The sequence below is a fragment of the Podarcis tiliguerta genome, assembly GCF_965153285.1.
Source record: "Podarcis tiliguerta genome assembly, chromosome: 2".
Classification (NCBI taxonomy): Eukaryota; Metazoa; Chordata; class Lepidosauria; order Squamata; family Lacertidae; genus Podarcis; species Podarcis tiliguerta.
In genome coordinates this window covers 60,674,058-60,697,841 of record NC_139535.1, presented here as the reverse complement: position 1 = coordinate 60,697,841, position 23,784 = coordinate 60,674,058, and the positions used below count along the sequence as shown (strand labels likewise).

At 44.2% G+C, this 23,784-nt stretch overlaps 1 protein-coding gene across 1 annotated transcript; it reads right to left on the bottom strand.

Moving 5' to 3' along the window:
• Positions 1-768: 768 nt before the first annotated feature.
• Positions 769-23,784, bottom strand: SPARC (secreted protein acidic and cysteine rich). The gene is made up of 10 exons (XM_083423751.1): positions 23,543-23,784; positions 11,793-11,862; positions 10,903-10,953; positions 9,534-9,618; positions 8,596-8,717; positions 7,657-7,777; positions 5,009-5,142; positions 4,174-4,322; positions 2,822-2,970; positions 769-1,532 (listed from the first exon to the last, which is right to left on the bottom strand). Exons 2-10 carry the CDS (start codon positions 11,847-11,849, stop codon positions 1,504-1,506), a joined length of 897 nt encoding a protein of 298 aa, XP_083279877.1. The 5' UTR covers positions 11,850-11,862; positions 23,543-23,784; the 3' UTR covers positions 769-1,503.

The following is a 23,784-nucleotide window of genomic DNA, read 5'->3' as shown; positions in this document are numbered from 1 at the left end:
TCAAACAGTAGAATTTCAGCTCCCAGAAGACGGTTGGAAGTGACCCTGCTGAGATGAGGGTCACTAGTAATATACTGAGGACTACAGATTCATTTTTTATCTCATATAGCGTGGTGGTTTCAAATAGCTCCTTTTTTTGTTTGTTTGAGAAAATTCCTCATTGCTCACACTGCAGCAACATTTTTGTACAACTAAGATGTACAGAGTACATTAAGAAATAAAAGTGACTTCTCAGCCTATGAGACCTAACTATTTGTTGCTACTGAAGATGTTCTTATTAGGAAGATACTTCCCCTGAGTTTTCTCAACCCAAATGCAAATGTTTATTCATGACACACCTCCCTATGAGTAGAACCATCACGTGCCAAAGGGGTGCTCACATGTTATGTTCAATGTGTGTGCACAAACAATTGAGTGGACACTTGCTGGTTACATTCAGTGTAACAGTCCGTGTGTGGCCTGAAGTTGAGCTGTACACTTGTACCTGTGTAGAGAATGCTTGTACACGCATCCAGCTTATCATATGAACAGGCCTAGTGTTATTCCTCGGAGGTCATTTTAGAATGACCACAGACGACTAGGAGGGAAAGACTTGGCTTAGGGAAATGTGCTTTTGCTCCTCAGAATGGATTTCAGTGACAAACAAACCACAGCAGGGAAAAAGACTACGAAAAGAAAAATAAGCACCACCAAACACAGATAAGCACCAAATCTAACTTTAAAAGCATGGTAAAGACAACAACAAAGAATACAGTCACTGCGCAGCAATGAAGCAGGTAGAATTTTCTTACTTTTTATTTTAAAAGGTGGGAGTTAACAAGACTTCATTTCCCCACCCCCCCTTGCATCTCAGTTGCTCTCTTGTAATCATTCCTTTCAGGTGAGTTGGTGCCAGATTCAAAGAACCGCAGAATTCATAAAGTCACCATTTTGGATTTTGTAGACCTTACCCATCTGTACGCTTTTTCCATCCTACTAAGTAACTGAAATCTGGATCTCCTAAACTTTCATAAAACAATTGTCCCACTACTTGACTTTGTATAGCCCAGTCTCCCAACACCCTTTTTGGTACACTTTCCTTTACTTGCCTTCTAGAAATTAGGGAGTAAATTGGTCTGGAGGTCCTTAGCCTGAGAGTTACATAGCCAAAAACATGTTAAGATTTTGTTTCTTAAAAAAAAAAAAAAAGTTAGAAAAGAGAGGGCCAGGAGAAGGAGGTCAATACTTTGAACAGAAGCGGATTTGTTTCACTGTACTGATATTATCGAATCAAGAGGTCAACAGAAACACACAGATGAGTGCGTGAGCAGAGTAATCTAGTGGTATAGATTAGGCTACTAACAATTTTCTGTTTCTCTTTTTCTTTTAGCACCGTTAATATATAAGTTTAGATCTATATTAGCACCTTGTCCCCGATAAAACAACCAAAAAACCCCCAAATTGTTAAAAAAAAAGAAAAGAAAACATGGGAGTTGCAGGTAACAGAAGCAGAAGCTGCTGAATTTAGATCACGAGATCCTTGTCAATATCCTCTGCAAAAGAAGAAAGACATGGTGTAAGAACACGTATGTGAATCTGTACAGTGTGATTCCCCAATATGTATGTGAGTGTTTATTGAAAAATCCACCCTTAATCCCTGCCTGCCAGCCCAGCCGACCACCCCTGCCCAAACCAGCTGCCCCATTTGCCTGTTGACGTTTCTTCCACATCCTGTTATGAGGCCCCTATTCCCCTCAGAAATCTGCAATTCCCAGGAGTGGTTTAACAATTAACCTATCTTTCCAGGGAACTCTGGGAACTACAGTTCTGGGAATAGGGGTCTCCTAGCAACTCACATCACCTTTCACAAACTACAATTCCCAGCATTCTTTGGGGGCAAGCCCTGGCTGTTTAAAGTGGTATGATACTGCTTTAAATGTACAGTGCAGATGGGGCCATAGTTCTCTGCAGCATACAGCCCTACTGAGGGAAGAGATAGCATTGAGTGCTTGGTAGGGGTGACCTGAGACATCCTGCTAATGTCTCCATGGTGGGGGTGTGAGGCTGTGGAAGGGGTTCCCCTCAAGCAAGAGCCCTTTCAAAGCCTTGCCACTGGGCAGGGAGAGGAGCAAACCCAGCAAGGGCTTCTTAAACACCTCCCTCTCGCTGAGACTCACTGCGAGTAAGGCGTTCTGCAGAAGGCCTCTCTCCACCCTTAGGGGCTCCCCAGCAGCAAAACTGTGCAGCACAAAACTGTGCTTCCCTGCCACCACCACTTCCTTTACCTGGGTTGCTTTTTCTGTGGCTGCCTCTTGCATTTCTGCCACCTGAGGCAGCTACATCACCCCACCTAATGCGTGGGCTGGCTCTTAAGCTTGACCAGAGTGTTGACCTGGTCCCACTGCCAAAGCTAACCAGGGTTAGCCCCACAAGCTGTCTAACAGGGAAGGCAGCCTGAACAACCAAAGGTAAGCTGCTTTTAGTTCCTTGGAGAAAGATTGGGGTACAAGTGAAATAAAAGAGGCAGACTATCAAGGAGTTCCAGAGTAGATCCCAGCGCTCATCAGGTATGCCACCAATTGGGCTAGTTTATGAAGTTGCTCTGGTTTCAATCCTATAATCACTTACCTGGGACTAAAACCCGTGGAACTCAGTGGGATTTACTACTGAGTGGATGTATAGCTCCTTTTATGCAAGTGCTTTTATTTCTGGTGTATCTCCCTAGTCCCTAGATGATTCCCTTGGTTTGGAATCATCAGGAGATGTTTGCAATTAGGAGCTCCCCCCCTTTCCTCTAGTGAAGTCCCAGCAATGCCTTAGCCCTGGTGTGCGGTATACTTACTCTCCTTAATGCCAAAGCAGCTGCCCCATTCCTCAAGAGCGATGTACTTGTCATTGTCTAGATCACATGTTTCAAAGAAGCGGGTGGTGCAGTGCTCCATGGGGATGAGGGGAGCTCTCAGTGGGGCCAGCTCAGTGTGGGACAGATACCTGAAAGAAGGAGCATCAAGGTGGTCACAACAACAACAACACCCTAAAATTACCATCAACCGCAGTTTTCACTAGATTGGCAGAAAGGACAGAGGCAACAATCCCTTCGCTCTGGTCCTCCACTCCCACCCAATCATAGCCTTCCTTTTTATTTTGGGGCTCATTCTCATGTCTATTCAATAGAAAGGCTTCTATGTTCTGGCTCCATTGTGCCATTAAGACAATGAGCACATACCTGTGGGCTTAACTTTGGGCTAGGTCAATCCACGCTGGCAATTCAAGCCACTGGTGCCCCATCTCTTCTTGTGCCTGGCAGCAATTCCCCCCTTTTATATTGGACTGAGGCCTGTTTCCTAATCATACATTACCCAAGCTTCATGGAGGCAAGTTTCCTGTATATGTGACCTATCATAGAATCATAAGAGTTGGAAGGGACCCAATGGGCATCTGCTCCAACCTCCTGAGTTGTGCCAGTCTAGTAATGTATGAAAGGAAACAAAAACTAATGTAGGAACTTTCCATGTGCTCCATTCTTCTCCTGTGATTTTCTCATTTCATACATTACTAGAGCATCGTGGGACGCAGTCATGATGCACCATGCAATCTGGAGAATGTATGGATCAGGCTTTATATACCAAAGATATCTTGTTCTTTGGGAAATCTCTCTCATTTTGTGGCGTAGTCTTATCTAAGAAATGGAAGAACCTGCAAAACATCCCATTACCCAAACCTGAAGGACATTATGTGGATTGAGAATGCCCCGAAATCAGCCCTTTAAATGGATGGGCTATACTCTCTATCCGTTGATACCAGAGCCTTCAGCAGACACTCCCTTGTCTGTTTTTAAAAGTTAAATTTAGGAATCCTGAGAATCTGAAGGATGTACTGCTTAGCAGGCTGAAAGCCAAATGCTTGATTTGTGGCACAGCCATGCAGTAAGGGAAGGTGCCCATCTTTCATAGTAAACACCACCCTGACCTCTGCTAACAAAGTAGCTTTTCAAAGAGCTGAGTGCAAGCTATTTTACACCTAAGATAAATAAGGGAATTGGTTCTTGTATCCTAGGCTATTTATTATTTTAAGCCTTGCTTGATGAGGGCTAATGAAGGTTATAAAACATTGAATTTAGCTTGTGATCTAATACGAATGTGACTTGTCTCTGCTAGAGTTTATCACAGGCCAGGGAAGTGGGTGGGTACATACCCATCGACGGGGTGCTGGTCCAGCTGACCAAATTGCCAATGCACAGGGAAGATGTACATGTTGTAGTTCTTCTCAAAATCACGGGTCAGCAGTTCCACTGTGTGGTCCCCAGCTTCCAGGCGCTTCTCATTCTCGTGGATCTTTTTCACCTATTCATCAAGATACAATTTGCATTAAAAAAGAAATTAGTCTGAAGCTACCATCAGAGCCTTTCTCCTGGGGTAAAGTGGGCAATAGCTTGTATTTCATTCTGAGATGGCCAAAGAAGAGCCACAGAGCAGTGAATTACTGGCGGAAATGTACAGGAAGGGGGGTTTCACATGCTGTCCAAGAGAAGTTTCCATCTGGTGGAATACACCAGCATATGAAGGTAATGCAAGGCACACAATGGCTGGTGACACAAGACTGGCTTTGCAAATGGCATGCTCCCTTTGCGCCCACATTTGAGCAGCTAAGGTCATGTCATGCATTGTGTGGCAGAAGAACCAGACTTGCCAGAAGTGTTTTCAGGGTATGAATCTGTTACAGATGTAACCCTGGCTCTAATGGGTGTGCTGGTGAGACACACATGTTTTCAAACACAGTTGTTATATTCATATGCTGTATGTTTAGGCATACACTTGAAAAATATTAGGTGCACTTTGGGGGCGGGGAGTGTTTTCTTTGAACAGGTGGGCTGCCTATATTCACTAATGTGTGATGTGATATGATGTGTTGGCCTTGGTATGATGGGGTGGTAGATCCATAACCATGAAAAATAACAATATAGGAAGACTCCACCTTTGTGCACCATGTAAGCTATGGGGATGGTTGTTTATGTGGAGCTGTAGCTCACCCTGAGTTTCTGCTTCTCGGTCAGGAGGTTGTTGTCTTCATCCCGCTCATACAGGGTCACCAGCACATTCTTCAGCCAGTCACGCATACGCAGGGGGAATTCACTCAGCTCGGTGTCGAGGCACTCAGGAATGACTGAAACCCAACCAGAGACCCATCAGCTCATTTACAGTCAAGGAGAAGCCATATTTATTGTCTTTAACCATGAAACACTGACTCTACCTAACAACGGCACAGAAATTATTAGATAGCGATACGCATTATAGCAAAGACAGCCACTGCATTCAAAAAGTTTGCACAATTTTATTTTTTTCTGACAATGCAAAAAAGGAGCCCATTCTGCAAGTTTCGATGGGGATGCCATTCATCCCCATAGAAACCTCCCCAAAATCTCTTCAAGCCAGTACTCTCTTTCTGCACCCTGACATCAGAACCAACTTTAGGATTAACCTGAGATAATAAACAGCTTGTGGATTGATCCAGGTTTGTTTGTATTTGAACTTTTTACCTTCTTAAGTTTTTCATTTTGTACAAAACAGGAAAGTATAAGCTTGCCTTTCACAAGCAGCAGAAAATAGCATTCCAGGTAGGAGGAAAACATTTATCTAACTTCATCAACCATCCATGAGTTCAGTGCTTAAATGTCTGTGTTTGTTTGTTTTTTTAAATTAATCTAGGACTTACTTGACTAATGGCATATTTGTTAAAATGCTAGCTATCAGGTTAATCCAGTCTGGAGGAGAAGATATTAAAGTATTTCTTTCTGTTGGTTGCAAAGGCCGCTTCTTGCCTTAAACTTAGAGACCACTTGAAAATAAAAATATCCTGCCAACACTTAACACAGTTAAGCCGCCTTGACCACACTTTCTGTGTTCTGACCTGATCTAACTCTATCCCATCTGCTCAAAAGTTGGGCTGGTGATATGTTTACAATTTATTCAACATGTTTACCTGCATGCTTAAATTAGAGGTTGTTAGTTGCTCAAGGCATCCATAGTGGAGCCCCTGGAAACAGGAAATCATCACAGCCACTGAAGCAACTGTGGATACCTTGAGCTAGGGCAAGGACAATGCCTGCAAAATAGAAGCTGTCTCATTCTACAGGCTTGTGGTTAGAGATAGATGTAGAAAGATGCTGGAGATGAGAAGGCTCTTGAATGAGTACTTTATCACTTGTTTGTCACCTGGGGTGTCATGTAAGAGACATCACAAAATCCACTGAAAGCCTATAGCAGAACTTTACAGCATGGTAAATAGACCATTTTCTATTTACAGGATACAGAGGATCACATTTGCCTTAAAGTTAGGGACCAAACAAAGCTGAAGGCCAGCACCCAACATTGCAGTACCATCTTGGTCATGCATTCTGTGACCATCAGACCTGAGGAACTGATATGTCATTTTCTCCCCCCTGTGAAATCTTACACCCCAAATAAGCTGCAATTATGAAGCATTAAATGAAATATGAAAACTTTATAAAACCTATCTACCAGTGAGCAGGGTCATGGAAATCTTGGCTAGATAGAGATCAAGTTGTGTCTTCAGATATGTTGCTGTAGCTGAGCAGCCTACAGAGATTTCCTAGCTATTCCTGCTTCTTCAGGTGCAGATGATTAATGGAGTCCAAGCCACCTTTCTCTGACAGAGACTAAGTTCACATGTAATGCTAAGCCAAGCCATGGCACAGCACAGACTAGCAAATGTGTAGGTTCCCAGAGCCGAAATCTCAACCACAGTGCTCCTCCCCTGATTCTGCTTTTGTCTTGTTACCTGGGGCTATGTTGAGGTTTGGATTAGCATTACAACCAAAAGCAGGCTTGTGGTTTGTCTCACAATAGACAAACCACAAGCTTTAGGCAAGGTTCCTGGTTTATTGGACCAGTGAGGTAACCAAGATGGTAGGTGCCATGCCTTTGGGCTGACCTATGGGTCAGTTTTCCCAGCACATTTCCTAGAATCTGTTGCTTGACTGTTATGAATGCAGGCACATGATGCAGGCACATAATGACCTAAGTATTTTGTTTTTTAAAACTATTATTTTTATCGTTTTTATTTTTTCAGCATGTGCTAGTGTTGTGCACCCCTGTGAATGAACAGGATGCCCATTATCCAAGCCTTATTTATTTGTGACCCACATTGATATGTAGATTTCTATGCTAACATAACTTGATGTAGTGTTTTTTGCTATTCCTTAGATCACATGGATGCCGGAGCCACAAATTCTGAAAATATAGTTGAATATAGACTAGGTGTAGCCAATGTGGTGCTTTCTAGAGATGATGTCATGATACAGCTACCAACAGCACTAGGCAGCATAGCCAATGGTCAATGATGATGGGAGCTGTAGTGCCACAACATCTGGAAAGCAGATGTTGATTACAGTGGTACCTCGGGTTACACCCACTTCAGGTTACAGACTCTGCTAACCCAGAAATAGTACCTCAGGTTAAGAACTTTGCTTCAGGACAGAAGTTGTGCTCCGGCAGCACGGCAGCAGCGGGGGGCCCATTAGCTAAAGTGGTGCTTCAGGTTCAGAACAATTTCAGGTTAAGAATGGACCTCCGGAATGAATTAAGTACTTAATCCGAGGTACCACTGTAGTTGCCTTCTGAATAGATTTTGTTCTGTAGCATGAGGATGAAAACTCACATTTGCAAGGTCCAATGTAGTCCAGGTGGAGCTTGTGTCCTTTCTTGGTTCCCTCCAAAGTGCATTTGGTGGCAAAGAAGTGGCAAGAGGTGTCATAGGTCTTGTTGTCAGTGCCACATACCTTTGTGAAAAGGGTTAGTTGCATTAGAAAGATGAAGTGCTCAAATGCAGAATGGATCCATCTTTTCCCCCATCTAGGACAACATCAATAACCTTCCAGATATAGACAAGCTCAAATGTCTATCAGGTATTCATAAAGCCTCTACTTGGCAATCCTTATTCAGCCCATAACTCCACTTTCGATTCGTTTCAGGATTGGACTGCAACCCTGGATTTAATGGGGTCAGCATGTATTTGTCACTGCACTCCCAAGTAATTTTATTTCCTGGCAGCTGCATGTAGATGTTAGAGTGCCAGGCTCACTCAACAGGGCAAAGTCCAGGGGATGGAGCTGCTGTCCTCCAGTAATGCCCTTGGCACTGACCCATCAGGTAGGGGAAGAACTATTGCCAGGCAGGGCCTCTCACTCCATGTGTCATGGGCTGTTGAGGAAGACTTGATAGTCAGTATTTGACAAAACCACTGAAAGATTCAGAAGAATGACAAGCTGCACTCATTCTGTCCAGTGGCATGGTGGCCACTCTCCTGTCATTGCTCACATCCCTTTCTCAGTAACTCCTGCAGCTTCCTTTCAGCCAGGTTCCATGACGTGGCTATATACCAAACTTGCAAAACACCCTTCATTGGTAGCATGGTACTTAACTATGTGATATGCCCTCACCAGAAGTTACAGATGTTACTGGGAGAAACCTCAGAGATGCATCAGCTGCTATGCTAAAGCTAAGATATAACTGAGGCTATAAGCAATCACTGTTCCCCAGACCTCCACTTTCGTCAGTTTGCTCTGTTGGCCTGACTTCACTCATCTTCTCTGCTCACCTTCTCAAACACTGCAGTGCTGGCTGGGCAGCTGGAAGGATCCTGGCACACACACATAGGGGTGTTGTTTTCATCCAGTTCACAGACTTTGCCATGCTTGCAGTGATAGTTCTGGCAAGGATCTAAGCAAGACCAGGAAGAAAAGCAACTTTTGAAGCCAAAACAGTGTTAGTGGTTCCTCACTATTAAAAAACCCCTGGAAAACTAGCCATGGAGAGATATACTCAGCCTTTTCACCAACAGTAGTGTCTGAGCCATCCAGCGTAGTGTTTGCTTGGCTCATCAGATGTAGGATAGGCTAACATATTTATTTTATGGAGCAAGGCATATAGTCCAATAGTCTATGTTTGTCTCTAACTAGGGCAGCACAGGAATGACCAGAACTCCTTAACTGATGTATTGGAGTTAAGTTGCTAGTGTCAGCATTCTCTTCTGAAAGAGTAATACCTTACTGCCACCATCTAATGTACTTCGAATCTTTCCCAAGCCTAAAAAATATCTGTAAACACAATCTGCATGGCTAAAATGGAGTGAGAACCAGCCTCAGAGGGAGCAAGCGGTTCACAGACCATTTCCTTCCCTCTGTGGTCCTTTAAAGTAATACCCCTGCAACTTAAAGCAGCCTATGGAGAGAGTGATGCTCTCGGGTCTTCAGGATGTAAGATTGGGAGGGTGGGACTTAAATGACAGTAGCAAGAAACATCATCTGGCATGAGCATACCAGGGCTGCTGCAACAACCCCTTTTCTTCAGTTTTTTGCATTTCTATATAATATGCATTCTTATATACAGGGCTGGTCCACCCTTGAGGCAAGGTGAGGCAACCGCCTCAGGTGGCAGGATGTCAGGTGCCAAAATGTTTTGGGCTGGCCCTGCTTATATTATGTGTACATATAAAACATTGCAGGTTTAAAGTATAATATCCAGAGTACTGCTTACTTTCAGCAACAATCTCCTCCACATCCACAGTGGGCTCTTCAAACTCTCCAACCTCCACCTGAACGGGGTTGATACCCACAGGTTCCTGGGAAGAGAGGTGGAATAAGGTTAGTTATTGTTGTGTTCTGGATGATGACAACCTGGAAGGCTGTTGTGACATAGAAACCATACCCACTCAAATAGGCTATTCAAAAAGAGACTCACAGCATTAGAAAGCCAAAGGTCAGGGAAATGTCTCTAGAGTTAATTTCCTTTCATGAAAGAAGAGGTATTATTATTAATAATAATTAAATTTCTATACAGCCCTTCACCTGAAGATTGCAGGGTGGTTGAAAATGCATAATAACAAACAAAAACAACACCCCCCCCTCCAATTTAAAAGGCCATAGATTATTTAATTAGCCAAAGGCCTGGGAGAAGAGGAATGTTTCTGCCTGGCACCTGAAGATATGTAACAAAGGTGCCAGGCAAGTCTCCCTGGGGAGAGCATTCCACAAACGGGGAACCACCACAGAAAAGGCCCATTCTCATGTTGCCACCATCTGGCCTCTCATGAAGGAGGCACACAAAGAAGGGCCTCAGATGATGATCTGGTTTGGTTCATATGGGAAGAGGTGGTCCTTGAGGTATTTAGTATACTATATGCCAATAGTGAGTTCATACTCTAAAATGTAGCCAAATAGCACAGGAGTCTTTGAGGAAGATTTGGAGAAGCACAATTTTTAGGGAGCGAACTATAAAAGTAGGGGAAGGGACTCTTGAGCAATTCAGTGGGGACTGAACACGCTCAATGGGCACAGCTGGTTGTTGTGGGTGGAGGATACAGAAAACAGGGTGGGGAGGGGAAATGGAACGGAATGGGGTGTCCTAGGAGAGGTATGGCTGACTGGTGGCTAGCTGGAACCCTGAACAAGAGCGCTCCACACTGTGACTGAGTTACAGGCCCCACCTCTCAACAGGGCTTCCAGCTGCAGTTCCGTTCCTCTTCTGATCACCCTTAAATTTCAAGCAAGCAGTCTGAAAGCTCTTAACTCATAATAAAATGAATAAAAAGAGAAATGGTGATCTGAAGCAACTATCTCCGGAAGGATAGCTGTGTTCGTTTGTTTTAGCAAAAAAAGAGAGCAAAAGTCTCGAGGTACCTAGAGACTAACATATTTATTATGGCGTAAGCAGATTGCAGTCCATTGAACGTATATGCCATAGAAAATGTGTTAGGTTGCTCCCAGACCATCTGTTTGCTGAGCATCCATCCCAATTTGCTTGGGTGGTGGTCATATAACTTCCCATCAGTCGTTATCCCACCTCTTCCAATGCATCTGTTCCCACAAAGTACATAAAAAGAGGGGGGTATTGCATCAACTCATACCTCTACTGTAGGGTCCTCTACTACTTCCATCTCCTCTGGTAGAGCATCCTGCTGCAAGGAAGAAATAAGGAAGTCAGGTGTGGATGTGTCTCCCATCCTAGCTCTACTGCAGGGTTTCCCTCAACCTTGTGCCTGAAGCTCCACTCCTACTGCAGTGACCAAACACACACATGTACAAAGCTCCTCTGCCACCCCACCCAAGTGCTGCAACCAGCAGGAAGAAAGTGTGAGACTTTCTGCATAATGCTCCCCTTTGCCGCAGTTAGAACCTAGCAGGTCCCACTGAAGTCGGTGGAGCTCCTTGCCTTGCTTTGGAATGCAGTATTGCCGTATCTCATTCCTTAATAGACTTGAAGGCACTTAAGTATTCTTGGCCCAACTTTATTTAAAACACATACACACTTAGAATTCAAAGCGTTAAGGTCCGTGAATTCCTGTTGCTCACTAACTTGGGCACCACCCAATGGACTTTGCCAGCAACACTTACAGCACACCTGCCCCTAAGGTGCAGTTTTGGCAGTGACTTTGAAAAGAATCAAGCTTTTGAATATAGTCATCTGAGAAGGATGGATTCTGGCGTGTGTACATCATGCTTGTTCTGACTTAGCCTGAGTTCACACAGCCATTTATTCCATTTCCCTAACTGCAGCCAATCAGACGCCGCGATTTGGTTTCTGAATGTTTTGGAAGTCGAACGGACTTCTGGAATGGCTTCCATTCGACTTCCAAGGTACTGTACTGTCAAAATGCGGCAATCCTTTTGTTGTATGTTGGCCCTGAAACTCACCTTGCCCAAGCCTTGCCCAATGGCAATCCTATAGCAGGAGGGGCAGAAATTCATTCTAGGAAACAGGTTTTAAAATTTTATTTGATCCCATTTCAGTACTTACCGGTGCTGCCAGGGCCTTGCCTGCCAGGCAGAAGAGGAAGAAAATCCAGGCCCGCATCTTTGTTTGAAGTCTGGAGAGAGAAGAGGAAACATTTGACTTATATTTGGGTGGGGACTGAGTATTGTATTCTACTGTATTAGTTTTTATGAAAATTATGGGCTTTATTGCACGAGAGTCAGTTTATTATTTTCATTTATTGCAGTTTATTCCACCCTTCCTCCAAGGAATTTAGGGCAGCATGCTTGATCCTCCCCCAATTTTATTCTCACAGCAACCTTGTGAGGTAGGCTAAGCTGATAGATAGTGAGTGGCACCCAAATCATGGTGAGCTCAAATGAGGATTTGAGCCCTGTGCTGAGTAAAACATTGTAACCACAACACCACGTTTTCATGTTACTGTTTCTTCTTACAGGAAGAATAAGTAAGGGTAGATAAGGCTTTTGACGTAGTTGACGCTGATGAGCTGCAAGGATGCTTCGAAAAAGAAAGAAATGGGGGTAATGAAAATGACTTGAAGCCAAAGTCTTCTGCTGAACAATTCATGCATGAACTTGATTAACATTAGGTGATGGAAGGATTATACCTACAGTTTCCTCCCTTCAACAAGATACAGAATCAAAGAATTGTAGAGTTGGAAGGGACCCCAAGGGAATCTCAACTAAAACATCCATGACAACTGGCCATCTAACCTCTGCCTCAAAACCTGTAATGAAGGGGAGTCTCCTAAGGGAGTTGGTTCCAATATCAAACAGCTCTTATTGTCAGAAATTTCTTCCTGGATTTTCAGGCTGAAATCCCTGACCAAGCACAAGCCCAGTGAGTAAATTTCATTGAACTTGGTGGCTTTGTGGAGCCTGTTGTAAGGCTAGACGCCACAATGACCTCCATCCACTTACTTCCTGGACCTAGCAAAGCAAGCCTTCATTTTGACCCCTTACAAGCAAAGAAGGAAAATGCAGCGGAGGAGGTGGCAGAGAAATAGAAGGCAGAGACACTATTTCTGGGCTGAAACCTGGCATCCATAAATTTTACCTGTTAATGTTTCAGTTATAATCTCTGTTTCAGACTTTGTGGGTAGTAGGGGGAAATAAAGGAACTAAAATGAGCTTTTTCCTATTAACTACATTGCAGAAGTGTGCATAACAGATAACCATAGAAAAATTTAAATATCCTTTGGATTTAAAAACAAAAACATGGAAGTTTTACTGGGAGTCAAAAATATTTCAGAAGGGGAAAAATAAGGGTGGAAAAGTGGAAGTCAGTGTTATTCTCTGCATCATGTAATGTCCAAACCATCTTCCTGCTGGTGCAAAGTCCTATCTTTCAAACGCAATAGCATTAAGGCATGTCCATCCTTGCCCAAGGAAGTTATTGCCAGAAAGCACTGGGGAAACAAACTGAGGAAATCCTGAGTGATTAAATTCTTTGCTTATCTGCAGTCTGGCATACCGCAGAGGCTGCAACTGCAGAATCTTCTTCTTCTACAGGCCTATATATTTCCTGCTGAGAGTTTTCAGACCTTCGCCTATTTTCCTAAGAGTAGAGTGTTGATACAGATGGACAGTGCTCCTATATGGAGCTATCTTGTCTACTCCAGACACAATTTGTAGAACTTGAATATCTGTGTCCATGAAAAGTGGTATGAACTGTGAAGAAAGGGGAATCTTTTGCTGTGCCTAGCATGCAGGCAAGAATCTGAATGTGTTGACTGTAAAATGATATATGAACTCTTTGCTAATCTGAAAAACCACTCACAGAGTACTAGTAGGTACAAACGGGTGGGTATCTGGAAATCCAGACCAACCGATAAAAAATGCTATTGCCAAATGCCTTTTCAATTGCTCAGATACAATCTATTGTTCAGTGATCACTTCCTGCTTCTAACAAAGAAGGGAAATCCAGGAGAATATGGAATTTGTATTCACAATAAGATTATGAGACTGATGCGTGCAGTTCTCTCACAACCTTCCCTATTGGTAGCAGATTCATGTGACAGATGTACGACAAAATATAAAGTCAACACTGGCAGTGGTTTTTATTTTTCATTTGTAGTGCAAGCCTGAGTGAAATATTTATCTAACAGTGAAATATTTTCACAAGCCAGAAGTCTCCCAAGTCTTAAACTGCGGAATATAAAATTCTGAACTCCAACTTAGTACTTTCAAAATTTGAACACTGCAAAGTAGCTCCCTACCTACAAACATATTTCACACCTAAATGCAACCTCATACAAAATGTGGCTGATTTCCCTCCCCCTCTCAATATATTGCAGATCTAATATGAATGCATTTCCTGGCATTTCTATGGCAGGTTGCAGCATGCTCCCTTTGCGCCCAAAATGTGGAATCGTTTTCCAAACATGTTGCCTTCAATGCACTACAGAAAGGCTGATGTCTGAAATTTCCACCTCAGCTTTTATTTATGCCAAATGTAGCAGGCTTTAGCAATATTTACACTGTAACTTTCTAAAAACGTTCATGCTGCAGCCTCCAGCATGTTTTGCATGATGTATTTTTTGTGTATATGGTTAGATCATGGTAAGAGAAATAGAACCATTCATGAAGATGCAACATGGTTTCATGCAAAATCATGGATGTGCCTGAAGTTCATCATTACAGACACTTTTTGGTGAGTATAGAGTAAGGCAGGAGCAACCAACTTTGTGCCCTCTAGATGCTTTGAACTACATATCCCACCATCTCTGACCAGGCTGCTTGGGGCTGATGGGAGTTGCAGTCTAACAACATCTGGATAGTACCATGTTGGCTATGTAGGGGGCCTATTTCCCATTGACTTGGCGGCTGTCTAATGCAGACAGCTCTTTCCTCTGCCCCCACCTCTTCTCCTGCTGTTCAGTACACCAAGTCCTTTCCTCTTGCCTTTATTTGCTCTGGAGGCTGGTAAAAGCATCCTTCGTCACTGCCAAGACCTGAAGCTGAGGTCAATAGCTCTTCCCCTTTTAAATGGCATTTTTGGGGTGGAAAAGTACAGCTGCATCTGGCTGTTTCCCTCCTCCTGGATCTACAAGGGATTTTCTTGTGCTTTGCTTAGCGGGGCTCTTTCTCGCCTTGCTTCCGAGGTCCGCTGATGACCAAGGTCCGACAACTTCACTGAGGTTCAGCAGTTACGAGCCAGGTGTCAAGGGGCTGCTTTCAGAAGACAACACCCCTTGAGCCACCCTGGTCAATATTGGATGAGGATCTCAAGCGGTGTTCCTTGCCCCAGAGAATATCAGATTTCAAGGCCCGGGGCTGTGCTGAGGTATAGGAGCCCATCTGACAGCAGGCCAGCAAACACTGAGAACAGCCACTGTTGTGCTTGGAGGTAGAAGGGACATGGATCAACTCTCTGAGCAAACAAGCTTTACATAAACGTCTGTCGCTGGAGACAGGAAACAAGTTTATTTGAAAAACAAAAATGTCCAGAAACGCCTCCATAAGAGACTTATTTTTTGTCTAAGAGGAGCTGCTTTGGCTGAGGCCTTCCAGCCGTACCCTTGATACTTTGCAATAGAGGTGTCAAATGCATAGTGTGATGCTCTCGCAATGAAGACCTGTGCAGCAGCCATCACACGGCTATCTGTGGAAAATCAAATGACTCAAGGCATGCTGCTGGGGCTTAATTGAGCCAGACCCAGGGCTCACAGGGGCTCAACCCACGAACATGCTTCTCAGTGCCAAGACTCAGAGTTTGGATCTGCAAAGTGGATTAACGCACTTGCATTCATATCCTCATGAATGCAGACGCAATCCCCCTTTTCCAACACTCTTGTTTCCCAGGAGTAGGTTGGAACACAGAACAGATGCAAAAGCTAGTTGTCCAAAGGAACAGAACTTTAAATAAGGTTTAAGTGGCATGGTCACTATCCTAGTTTGAACTACAGAAGAACCAAATTCTGTGTTTGGTTTCAGCCAGGGCTTGCTGTGTAGGCTGCGGTTGGTATCTGGTTCTATAAATGGTGCTGACATTTGATAAGGATCCTATGCTTTTCTTTAACTGGAGTGATTTCTCTATATATCCCATGGGAGGAAAAGACAGCTTCTCAGCATGTACAGAGTCCCGCCCCCCAAGGAACAAATAAATCAGAGCTACACTCCTGTCCTGCCGAAATGTTGTCTTTTTCCCATGATCTAATTGGGGTTGGGAGTCATGTAGGAAAGTGCAAGGGCAATGATGTAATCTGCTGGGGTGCGAGGGTACTTGACAAACTCTCCTTGCAAGTTAAGTGACATGACAATAAAGCTTTCAAGCTTGTTTGTGTCAATTTAGCACAGTCAGAGAAGGAGGAAAATAATCAAGCAGAGGATGGAAACATCTTTCCTTTGGTTTAGGGTTCTTACTTCATGCTAGCAGGTTAAATGGCAATACTTCTTTGCAAGATGGTTCACGTTTCTGATTGACATGGCTATAAACTTATGCATGGTTTCCCTTATGCATGGTGCTTATTACCAGGAAACTACATTGGATTGTGGTCATATTCATTCTAACCAATTTGGTAATATGCTATGTACTTCTACATTTTGATGTGTGTGTGTGTGTGTTGCACACATTTATGCACACATAAATATAGGGATCAGTGCAGCTGCCTGTACTTTTGGACACTCCTTTAGGGTGTGGCTATGAAGGTTGTCATGATGAGCTCTTCAATATTTGCCACTACACCACTGCATCTGACACAACAATCCCAGGGAAAGCTTCTTGTGAAAGGGAAAGCGCACGAGGTGGCAGTTTGCATAAACTCCCTGTCCTGGCAATTTCCCTTGGGTGCCACATGGAGCTCTTTGTTGCCTTGTGGTCTATAGTCCGCGAGGATCCCCACTTTAAATCAACATTCAAGTCCACATTATACCCAGAATAGGCTTGAAACTGGTAGCTGCTGCAGAGCTAAGGAAGGTTCCCACCAGGGCATCTCCCTTGGGTGCCCCCCCCCCCCCGTGATATCTGGAATGCAGCACATAGGCTGTTGTAAGGGTTTCTTTTGTCCTAGTTGACTCCACCATTTTGCCTTGCTGTCTTTAATGCCTAGAGTCCATTGCAGAACACGTACATCAGGCCACCTTTCCTTGCTCTTTCCTTTTGACATATGTTCCTATGCAAAACAGCACCTTATGATGATAATGAATAATGAGACCAGAGTTACTCAAAAGAGCTTTGAAAAGATGTGATCATCCTATTTCCGTACCTGCAATTTAGGTGGCTTTGGTGGCTGCCTTTTATCAACTGCATATCTCAAGCATCTCTTAGCAGATATTCTCTTCTCTCCCCTCTCTCTACGATTAGCATTGGTGGCTTCCTCTGGACAGCATGGACTGCTTTCTCTGCCTTTTCCCAAGCAAGGATAACGTTCATTACCCAGCATTTGAAATGACCGCAAACTCAATTTTCTCTGCTGTCCTCTTTGTTCACATTCCATCTCATTTAAAGGATGCGGAGTCATGGACCAAGGCTAGAGCCTGCACCCCTTTTCTCACACCTTCGTTCTAACTACTCTTTCAACCCTGATTTGACATGGTGGGGGTATTAACCCATGTTGCCAATTCATGTCTCTCTTAAAAAGCTATCATAGTGTGCACAATCATCAATATGCTCACTTATCCTGAGCCTTTTCTTTCTGAGAAGAGCTGTGCAACACCTGTCCATGTAGCAGCATTATACATGGAATATGGCTCAAAGCAGCATTTATGAAGGGATGCTTCTAGTTGGGTCCTTCTGTTCATGGCCAACTCATTGCTCCAGCATAAAATTCTGTGAATGGACTGGGAAGGAAGGTAATTCTCACTAATTCCCACTTTTTTCCCACTCACTAAAACCCTCTGGTGCAGATTTGAGAGGGTGCAAGAAGCCTTACGAGTGTTCACATAGAGCCAAATGTTTCTTCAGGATCGGCTTTTTATCAATCAGTTAAGTAGACTAGTATGGTGCTGTGGTCTAAACCTTTGAGCCTCTTGGGCTTGCCGATCAGAAGGTCGCCAGTTCAAATCCGTGCAACGGGGTGAGTTCCTGTTGCTCTGTCCCAGCTCCGGCCAACCTAGCAGTTCAGAGGCACACAAGTGCAAGTAGATAAATAGGTACCACTGCGGTGGGAAGGTAAACGGCATTTCTGTGCACTCTGGTTTCAATCACGGTGTGCTGTTGCCCCAGAAGCAGTTTAGTCATGCTGGCCACATGACAACCCAGAAAGCTGTCTGTGGACAAACGCCGGCTCCCTCGGCCTGAAAGTGAGATGAACACCACACCCCAGTCGCCTTTGCCTGGACTTAACCGTCCAGGGGTCCTTTACCTTCTACTATGGCTTGACCAGGATCCTAAACAAAATGGATCCCTTTTGCAACTGTTGCTCATGGAGAAAGCCTTCAAACCGCAAACCAAGGTTTGCAGATGAGTACCATGAGGGAGCGGTTTGTGCTTGTAGCTTGCAATCCACAGACAGTCACTAACATGGGAGGAAGCCCACTGAGCCAGGCTGAGGGAGCCTTGGGCAAATGCTCAATGATGGCCAGCCTCCTCTGTCACCAGGCCCTGGAAAGTGTACCTGGTGGCGGTTGAGGCGCAGCAGCACCAAGCTGAATTTCTCACAATGCCTGAGAGTAACCCTACACTGACGAATTAGAGGGAGTTTAAATAAATAGTGGGCACAGCTATCTGGTCTTGCTTGAAGTGCTATGCCAGATTTTAAAAAATATATAAATGAAATGGGGAGGGGGGCATGTGATCGCTATTGCTGCAATGGTAATACTTTTAAAGTGCAGCTTTCTGTTTATAAAATCCCCATAAAAAGTTGCTCAAAAATAAATGAATGCAGTGCAGCTTGCTTTGAAACCTCATGGAGGAAAAGGCTATCCATGGCTACTAACCATGGGGGCTGCATTCTGCCTCCATGAATAGAATAAACGTTTGCTGAAAGCCGCAGGAGGGGAGAGTGCTGCTGTGCTCAGATCTTGCTTGCAAGCTTCCTATAAGCATCTCGTGGATGCTGGACTAGCTGGGCCACTGGCCTGATCTAGCAGGGCTCTGCTTATGCATTTAACCCTGTCTTGTTCATCTTCAAGGGAAACTGATTGCATCACCATTTCTTTTCCAATTATTAAACCCAAGTAGCAATTTACAATATTAAAGACTGTCTAGTAACCAGTGACATGGGGGGGAATGGGGGATATTGCCCTGGGTGAACAATCTGGGTGTGTGTGAACCAGGAGCTCTCCACCCCACTGAGATCCCCCTTGCAGCCGGCGGCAGGGACTAGATAGCACAGAGGATGAAGATCACCTTCTGCGTGTCCTGCCCTTGCCCAGCACAGCAGAGCTTGCCCACTGGCGATAGGGGCGGGGGAGTGCAACGGTGAAGGGTGAAGGGCACCCTCTACACCCTGCTCCCGCATGGCACGTGAACACCCGCCCAGCGACATCAGTGGCAAGGGCTGGATGAGCCTGCGGCACATGCATGCTCATCTTCTCTGGGCTCTGGCAAAGGGCGTTACGCCACTGCTAGTAACTCCATGTTTCAAAAGCCACACTAGCTAAAAGCTTACGAAGATGTAATACTATGAGGGGGGAAAAGCTTGGGAAATGGTTGGGTATCATCATCATCATCATCATCATTATTAATCCTGTCCTTCCTCCCGAAGGAGCTCAGGATGGAGATTCCATTTCTGACTCCACTTTGTACTGCTAGGCACACACATTAAGTCCTCCCTTTCCTGCCGGAAAATGGTGATCCCTTTCATTTTCTCCTCTGTAAAAACAAGCTGATGTTAGTCTGCTCTGGCAGAAGCACTGTATAAAGTGTCATCATTTTAAGAACTTGTTCAAGAGAACTACCCAATAATTCAGCTCCCTAGTATCAAATGTGTGGCTTTAACTGGAGAGAAAATGATACATGTCAGAATATCCAAGGCTTAAGGGCAGAGGAAACAGCAGGTAATTTTCACCGTAAAGATAAAGGGAAAGAAGCTTTATATGACTGTAATATCAGGGAAATGATCTAGCTCTTTATTGCTAGTCCTTAGCTGCACAAGCTAAATACTTTCCAGTCTTATTTAGCAAATAGTTTTTGAAAGAAAGAAAAATCACATGCACCTTTAATGTGCTGCCTGGGGCATAATTCTCATTGGGGTGATAAACCTGAGCTTAGGACTGTAGTTGGGACAACAACAGCTCCCTATTGTGGGGCGGTGTCTCTCATGTAAGAGGGCCTTAAAATGCTTTGGCTTAAGAGGAGTTGTACATTTGGGTTCCTGCAAGGACTAGCTATAGCCATAGCTGTCAACTTTCCCCTTTTCTTGCGAGGAATCCTATTTGGAATAAGGGAATTTCCCCTTTAAAAAGAGAAATGTTGACAGCTATGGCTATAGCTTCACTTCACTCCCTGGTGTACTGAGGTGATCTTCCATTTCCCAGTGAAAGGGATGTCTGGCAGCAAGGAAGGAGCAAGAGAACAATTCTCTCATGTTCATTTCAGTGCAGACAGCGCTGACTTCTTGTCGGCATTTATGGAGACAAAAGCAGCACAAGGAAGTTGTGCTCTGCTCTCTCTAGATTTCCCTCCTACCAGGAAATAAGAGACTGCTCCAGAAGTCCCTGTGCCATCTCATGGGCCTCTGGGGGATGTCCTGTATCTCAGCAGAAGTGGTGCCTTGGCACAATTGTGGCTAATAATAATAATAATAATAATAATGCTTTCCCCTCAGACTGGGATTCAAGGCAGCTTACAGATAAATGGATGGATGGACCTGACTAAATTCTAAGTCCTGTCTGAGATATCCAGCACTGGAAAGCTGGGCTTGCTTTGCTTGTAATTTTCCAGTTATTTTGGGTCATGTTATTTTATGGATTCTGCGGCACCATGATGAAAGCAAGGCCAGCTGCTCAGCATTCATGTTGTCAGCTACCAGCAGTCTGTCCCAAGAGGAAAGTGGCCGGAAGTTTGGCCTGGAAGGAAGCCCAGATGCTCACCACCTGTGAAACCCCTACATTTCACCCCTCCTCCAGTGCAAAAAGATATCAGCAACTTTCTTAAGTTATAAAGAATACCTAAACTATCAAGTACCGCACAAAGTTAATTAAAGGCTGGTTTGTTTAATCATAGCTCTTTGTTTTAAGATATAAACAGCTGGCATGAATGTAGCTGACATAAATAACTGTGTGGGCATAATTGCTGTTCTTTCGCTATACCATTTAACAGTGGCTGTCCCAGAGTTGGGGCTCTGGAAGATTTACATCTTAATCTAGAGTTACAGGGAACAGACCAGCAGCTAGACTGTTGATTGGGAGTGGCCACTGAGACCACATAACGCCGGTCTTGAAAGACCTACATTGGCTCCCAGTATGTTTCCGAGCACAATTCAAAGTGTTGGTGCTGATCTTTAAAGCCCTAAACAGCCTCGGCCCAGCATACCTTAAGGAGCGTTTCTACCCCCATTGTTCAGCCCAGACACTGAGGTCCAGCGCCGAGGGCCTTCTGGAGGTTCTCTCACTGTGAGAAGCGAAGTTACAGGGAACTAAGCAGAGGGCCTTCTCGGTAGTGGCACCCGCCCTGTGGAACACCCTCCCATCAGATGTCAAGGAAAGAAACAACTATCTGACTTTTAGAAGACATCTGAAGGCAATCCTGTTTAGGGAAATTTTTAATGTTTGATATTTTCTCGTGTTTTTAATATTCTGTTGGGAGCCGCCCAGAGTGGCTGGGGATATAAATAAATTATTTTTACTACTACTGCAGTGGTACCTCGGGTTAAGTACTTAATTTGTTCCGGAGGTCCGTTTTTAACTTGAAACTGTGCTTAACCTGAAGCACCACTTTAGCTAATGGGGGCCTCCTGCTGCTGCCGCACCGCCAGAACACGAATTCTGTTCTCATCCTGAAGCAAAGTTCTTAACCTGAGGTACTAATTCTGGGTTAGCAGAGTCTGTAACCTGAAGCGTATGTAACCTGAAGCGTATGTAACCTGAGGTACCACTGTACTACTACTACCACCACCACCACCACCATAGTTAGTGGTAAAGACACTTGCACAGAAGATATATTCCTTTATTTTACGTATTCCAGAACTGAGTTCAAGCATTGAACAGACAGTCCCTGATGGAGCCCTGACTGAACCTCTGCAGAAGCCAAGCTCTGGTTGTAATGATAGCGAGTGAGCTAAAATACTTTACTGACATGAAGACGTGTGTGTTATGAGATCCCCTCTGCCATAATAGATGGAAACATCAGTTAAGGACAACTGGGGAGAAGTCAAGAGGTGTTCTGCTGTGTCTTTCTACATTCCTTCTTTTCGGATGCTGCATAGAAGGGCGATTCAGAACCGAAAGCAGCACTTCAAAAAATAAACCTTTGAACTTTTCCGCATCTAAAATTCTGCAAAGGGGAAAAGTTCCAGCTGAACACATCTTTTCCTTTCCGCGTCTCAGGCCATAAAGGCCTTGCATCTCCTGAACCAAAAGGCCCTGAAAGGGTTGCCATGGAAGCCGACATTCCATTGTGGGAGAGTCATACAAAAGAAGAGCGCCTTTCCCCCACCCCAGTAGGAGGAGCTTGGCAAAAGTTTGAAAAGTTTATATCTCCCCACCCCCCACCCCCAATCTCCTGCTTCTGCCTATGTGGCAGACAATGGCTTTGTTTGAACTGATTCATGGACTGTGCATGCATTTTCCTTAATCCCCTCCGCATACACACATAAAAATTTCTCCCCTTCAACTTTATCACCTTTCCAGAGTCACAATCCATTGCATTTTTGTTATATTTCCCCTCGTCCCCCACCAATACGCACACAAATAGACTGCTCAGAGCAACAGGGCTCTTTCCTATCTGCACCAGATTAAACGGCTCCAGGCACTTAGATAGCACTCTGCAATTCAAAATTAACTGCCTTTTTCTTGGCAAACGTTTTGGAATAAAATACTGTTCCAAGAGGGAACAAAAATAAAAGAGCAGCTTGGCTCAAGGCAGGGGAGGCAGTGGCTGCCTTTAAAGGCAATGAAATCCCTTTTAGCATCCACTGTTGTCATTTTTTTAAAAAAACAAAACAAACACAAAACCCCACAACATTCTGACTTGAAATTTCTCCTCTTTCTGTACTGCTGTCACTCTGCAAAAAGCAAATCAGTGAGATAAATAACGACAATTGCAGGCGGTAGTATACTTTAAAAACAACAACTTTCTTCTTCCTTTGATGGCCTTTTTCTGGAAAGAAAAATATCGTTGGGCTAAATGTGCTAAGATAACGTTCTCTTGACAAGTTTAGTTCCTTAGATGCTCGTAACCTGAAGTGACCAATGACAGGCTGCATTCCATGTGCCAGACCTAATTATCATTATTATTATTTTAGAGGGGAGGAATTAAATTGTGAAATCCTAGCAACAGAGTAACAACTTGCTTGAAAATTATCTTCCAATAAATAAACACATATTTATGGCGAGCAGCGAAAAGCAATGAAACAAGCAGCAAAATCCTGTTCTTTCTGAAATGTCATTGAACTAAGCCTATTAACATGCTTCAGCTATAAGAGGGGTGGGAATAGCTTTCGAACTGAGGAACAAAAGTAAGGTGCAGCAAGCAAAATTCTCAAGAATGGAAAGTCAAGAAAATGCAAAAAAAATATCCCCAAACATTAATACAACACCCCTTCTCCACCAGCACTGTTAATTCAGATGCCAATGTTAGATCTTTGGCAAACTGTGACCCGCTTGCTTAGTATCATAACAGAGAGGAATGAGACAGAACAGAGAATGGAAAAGGAGGATTTGATGCCATACCTCAAGGACAGGGCAGTGGAGCTGAGAAAACTTCAGCCTCTCTCAAGGGTCTGAAGGAATCTAAGTGTTTTAGAAGGAGGCAACAGGAAACCGTTCCGAGGTTTGCTGGGCTGGGTTTCTGCTTGGCTGGCTCTCTTTCTCCTCCTCCTCCTCCTCCTCTATTTTCCAATTCTGTTTCTTTCTCTCTACAGTGGGCTGGCTCTCCCCCTCCCGTCCCCCTCCCACCCCGTCCCCTTCTTCCC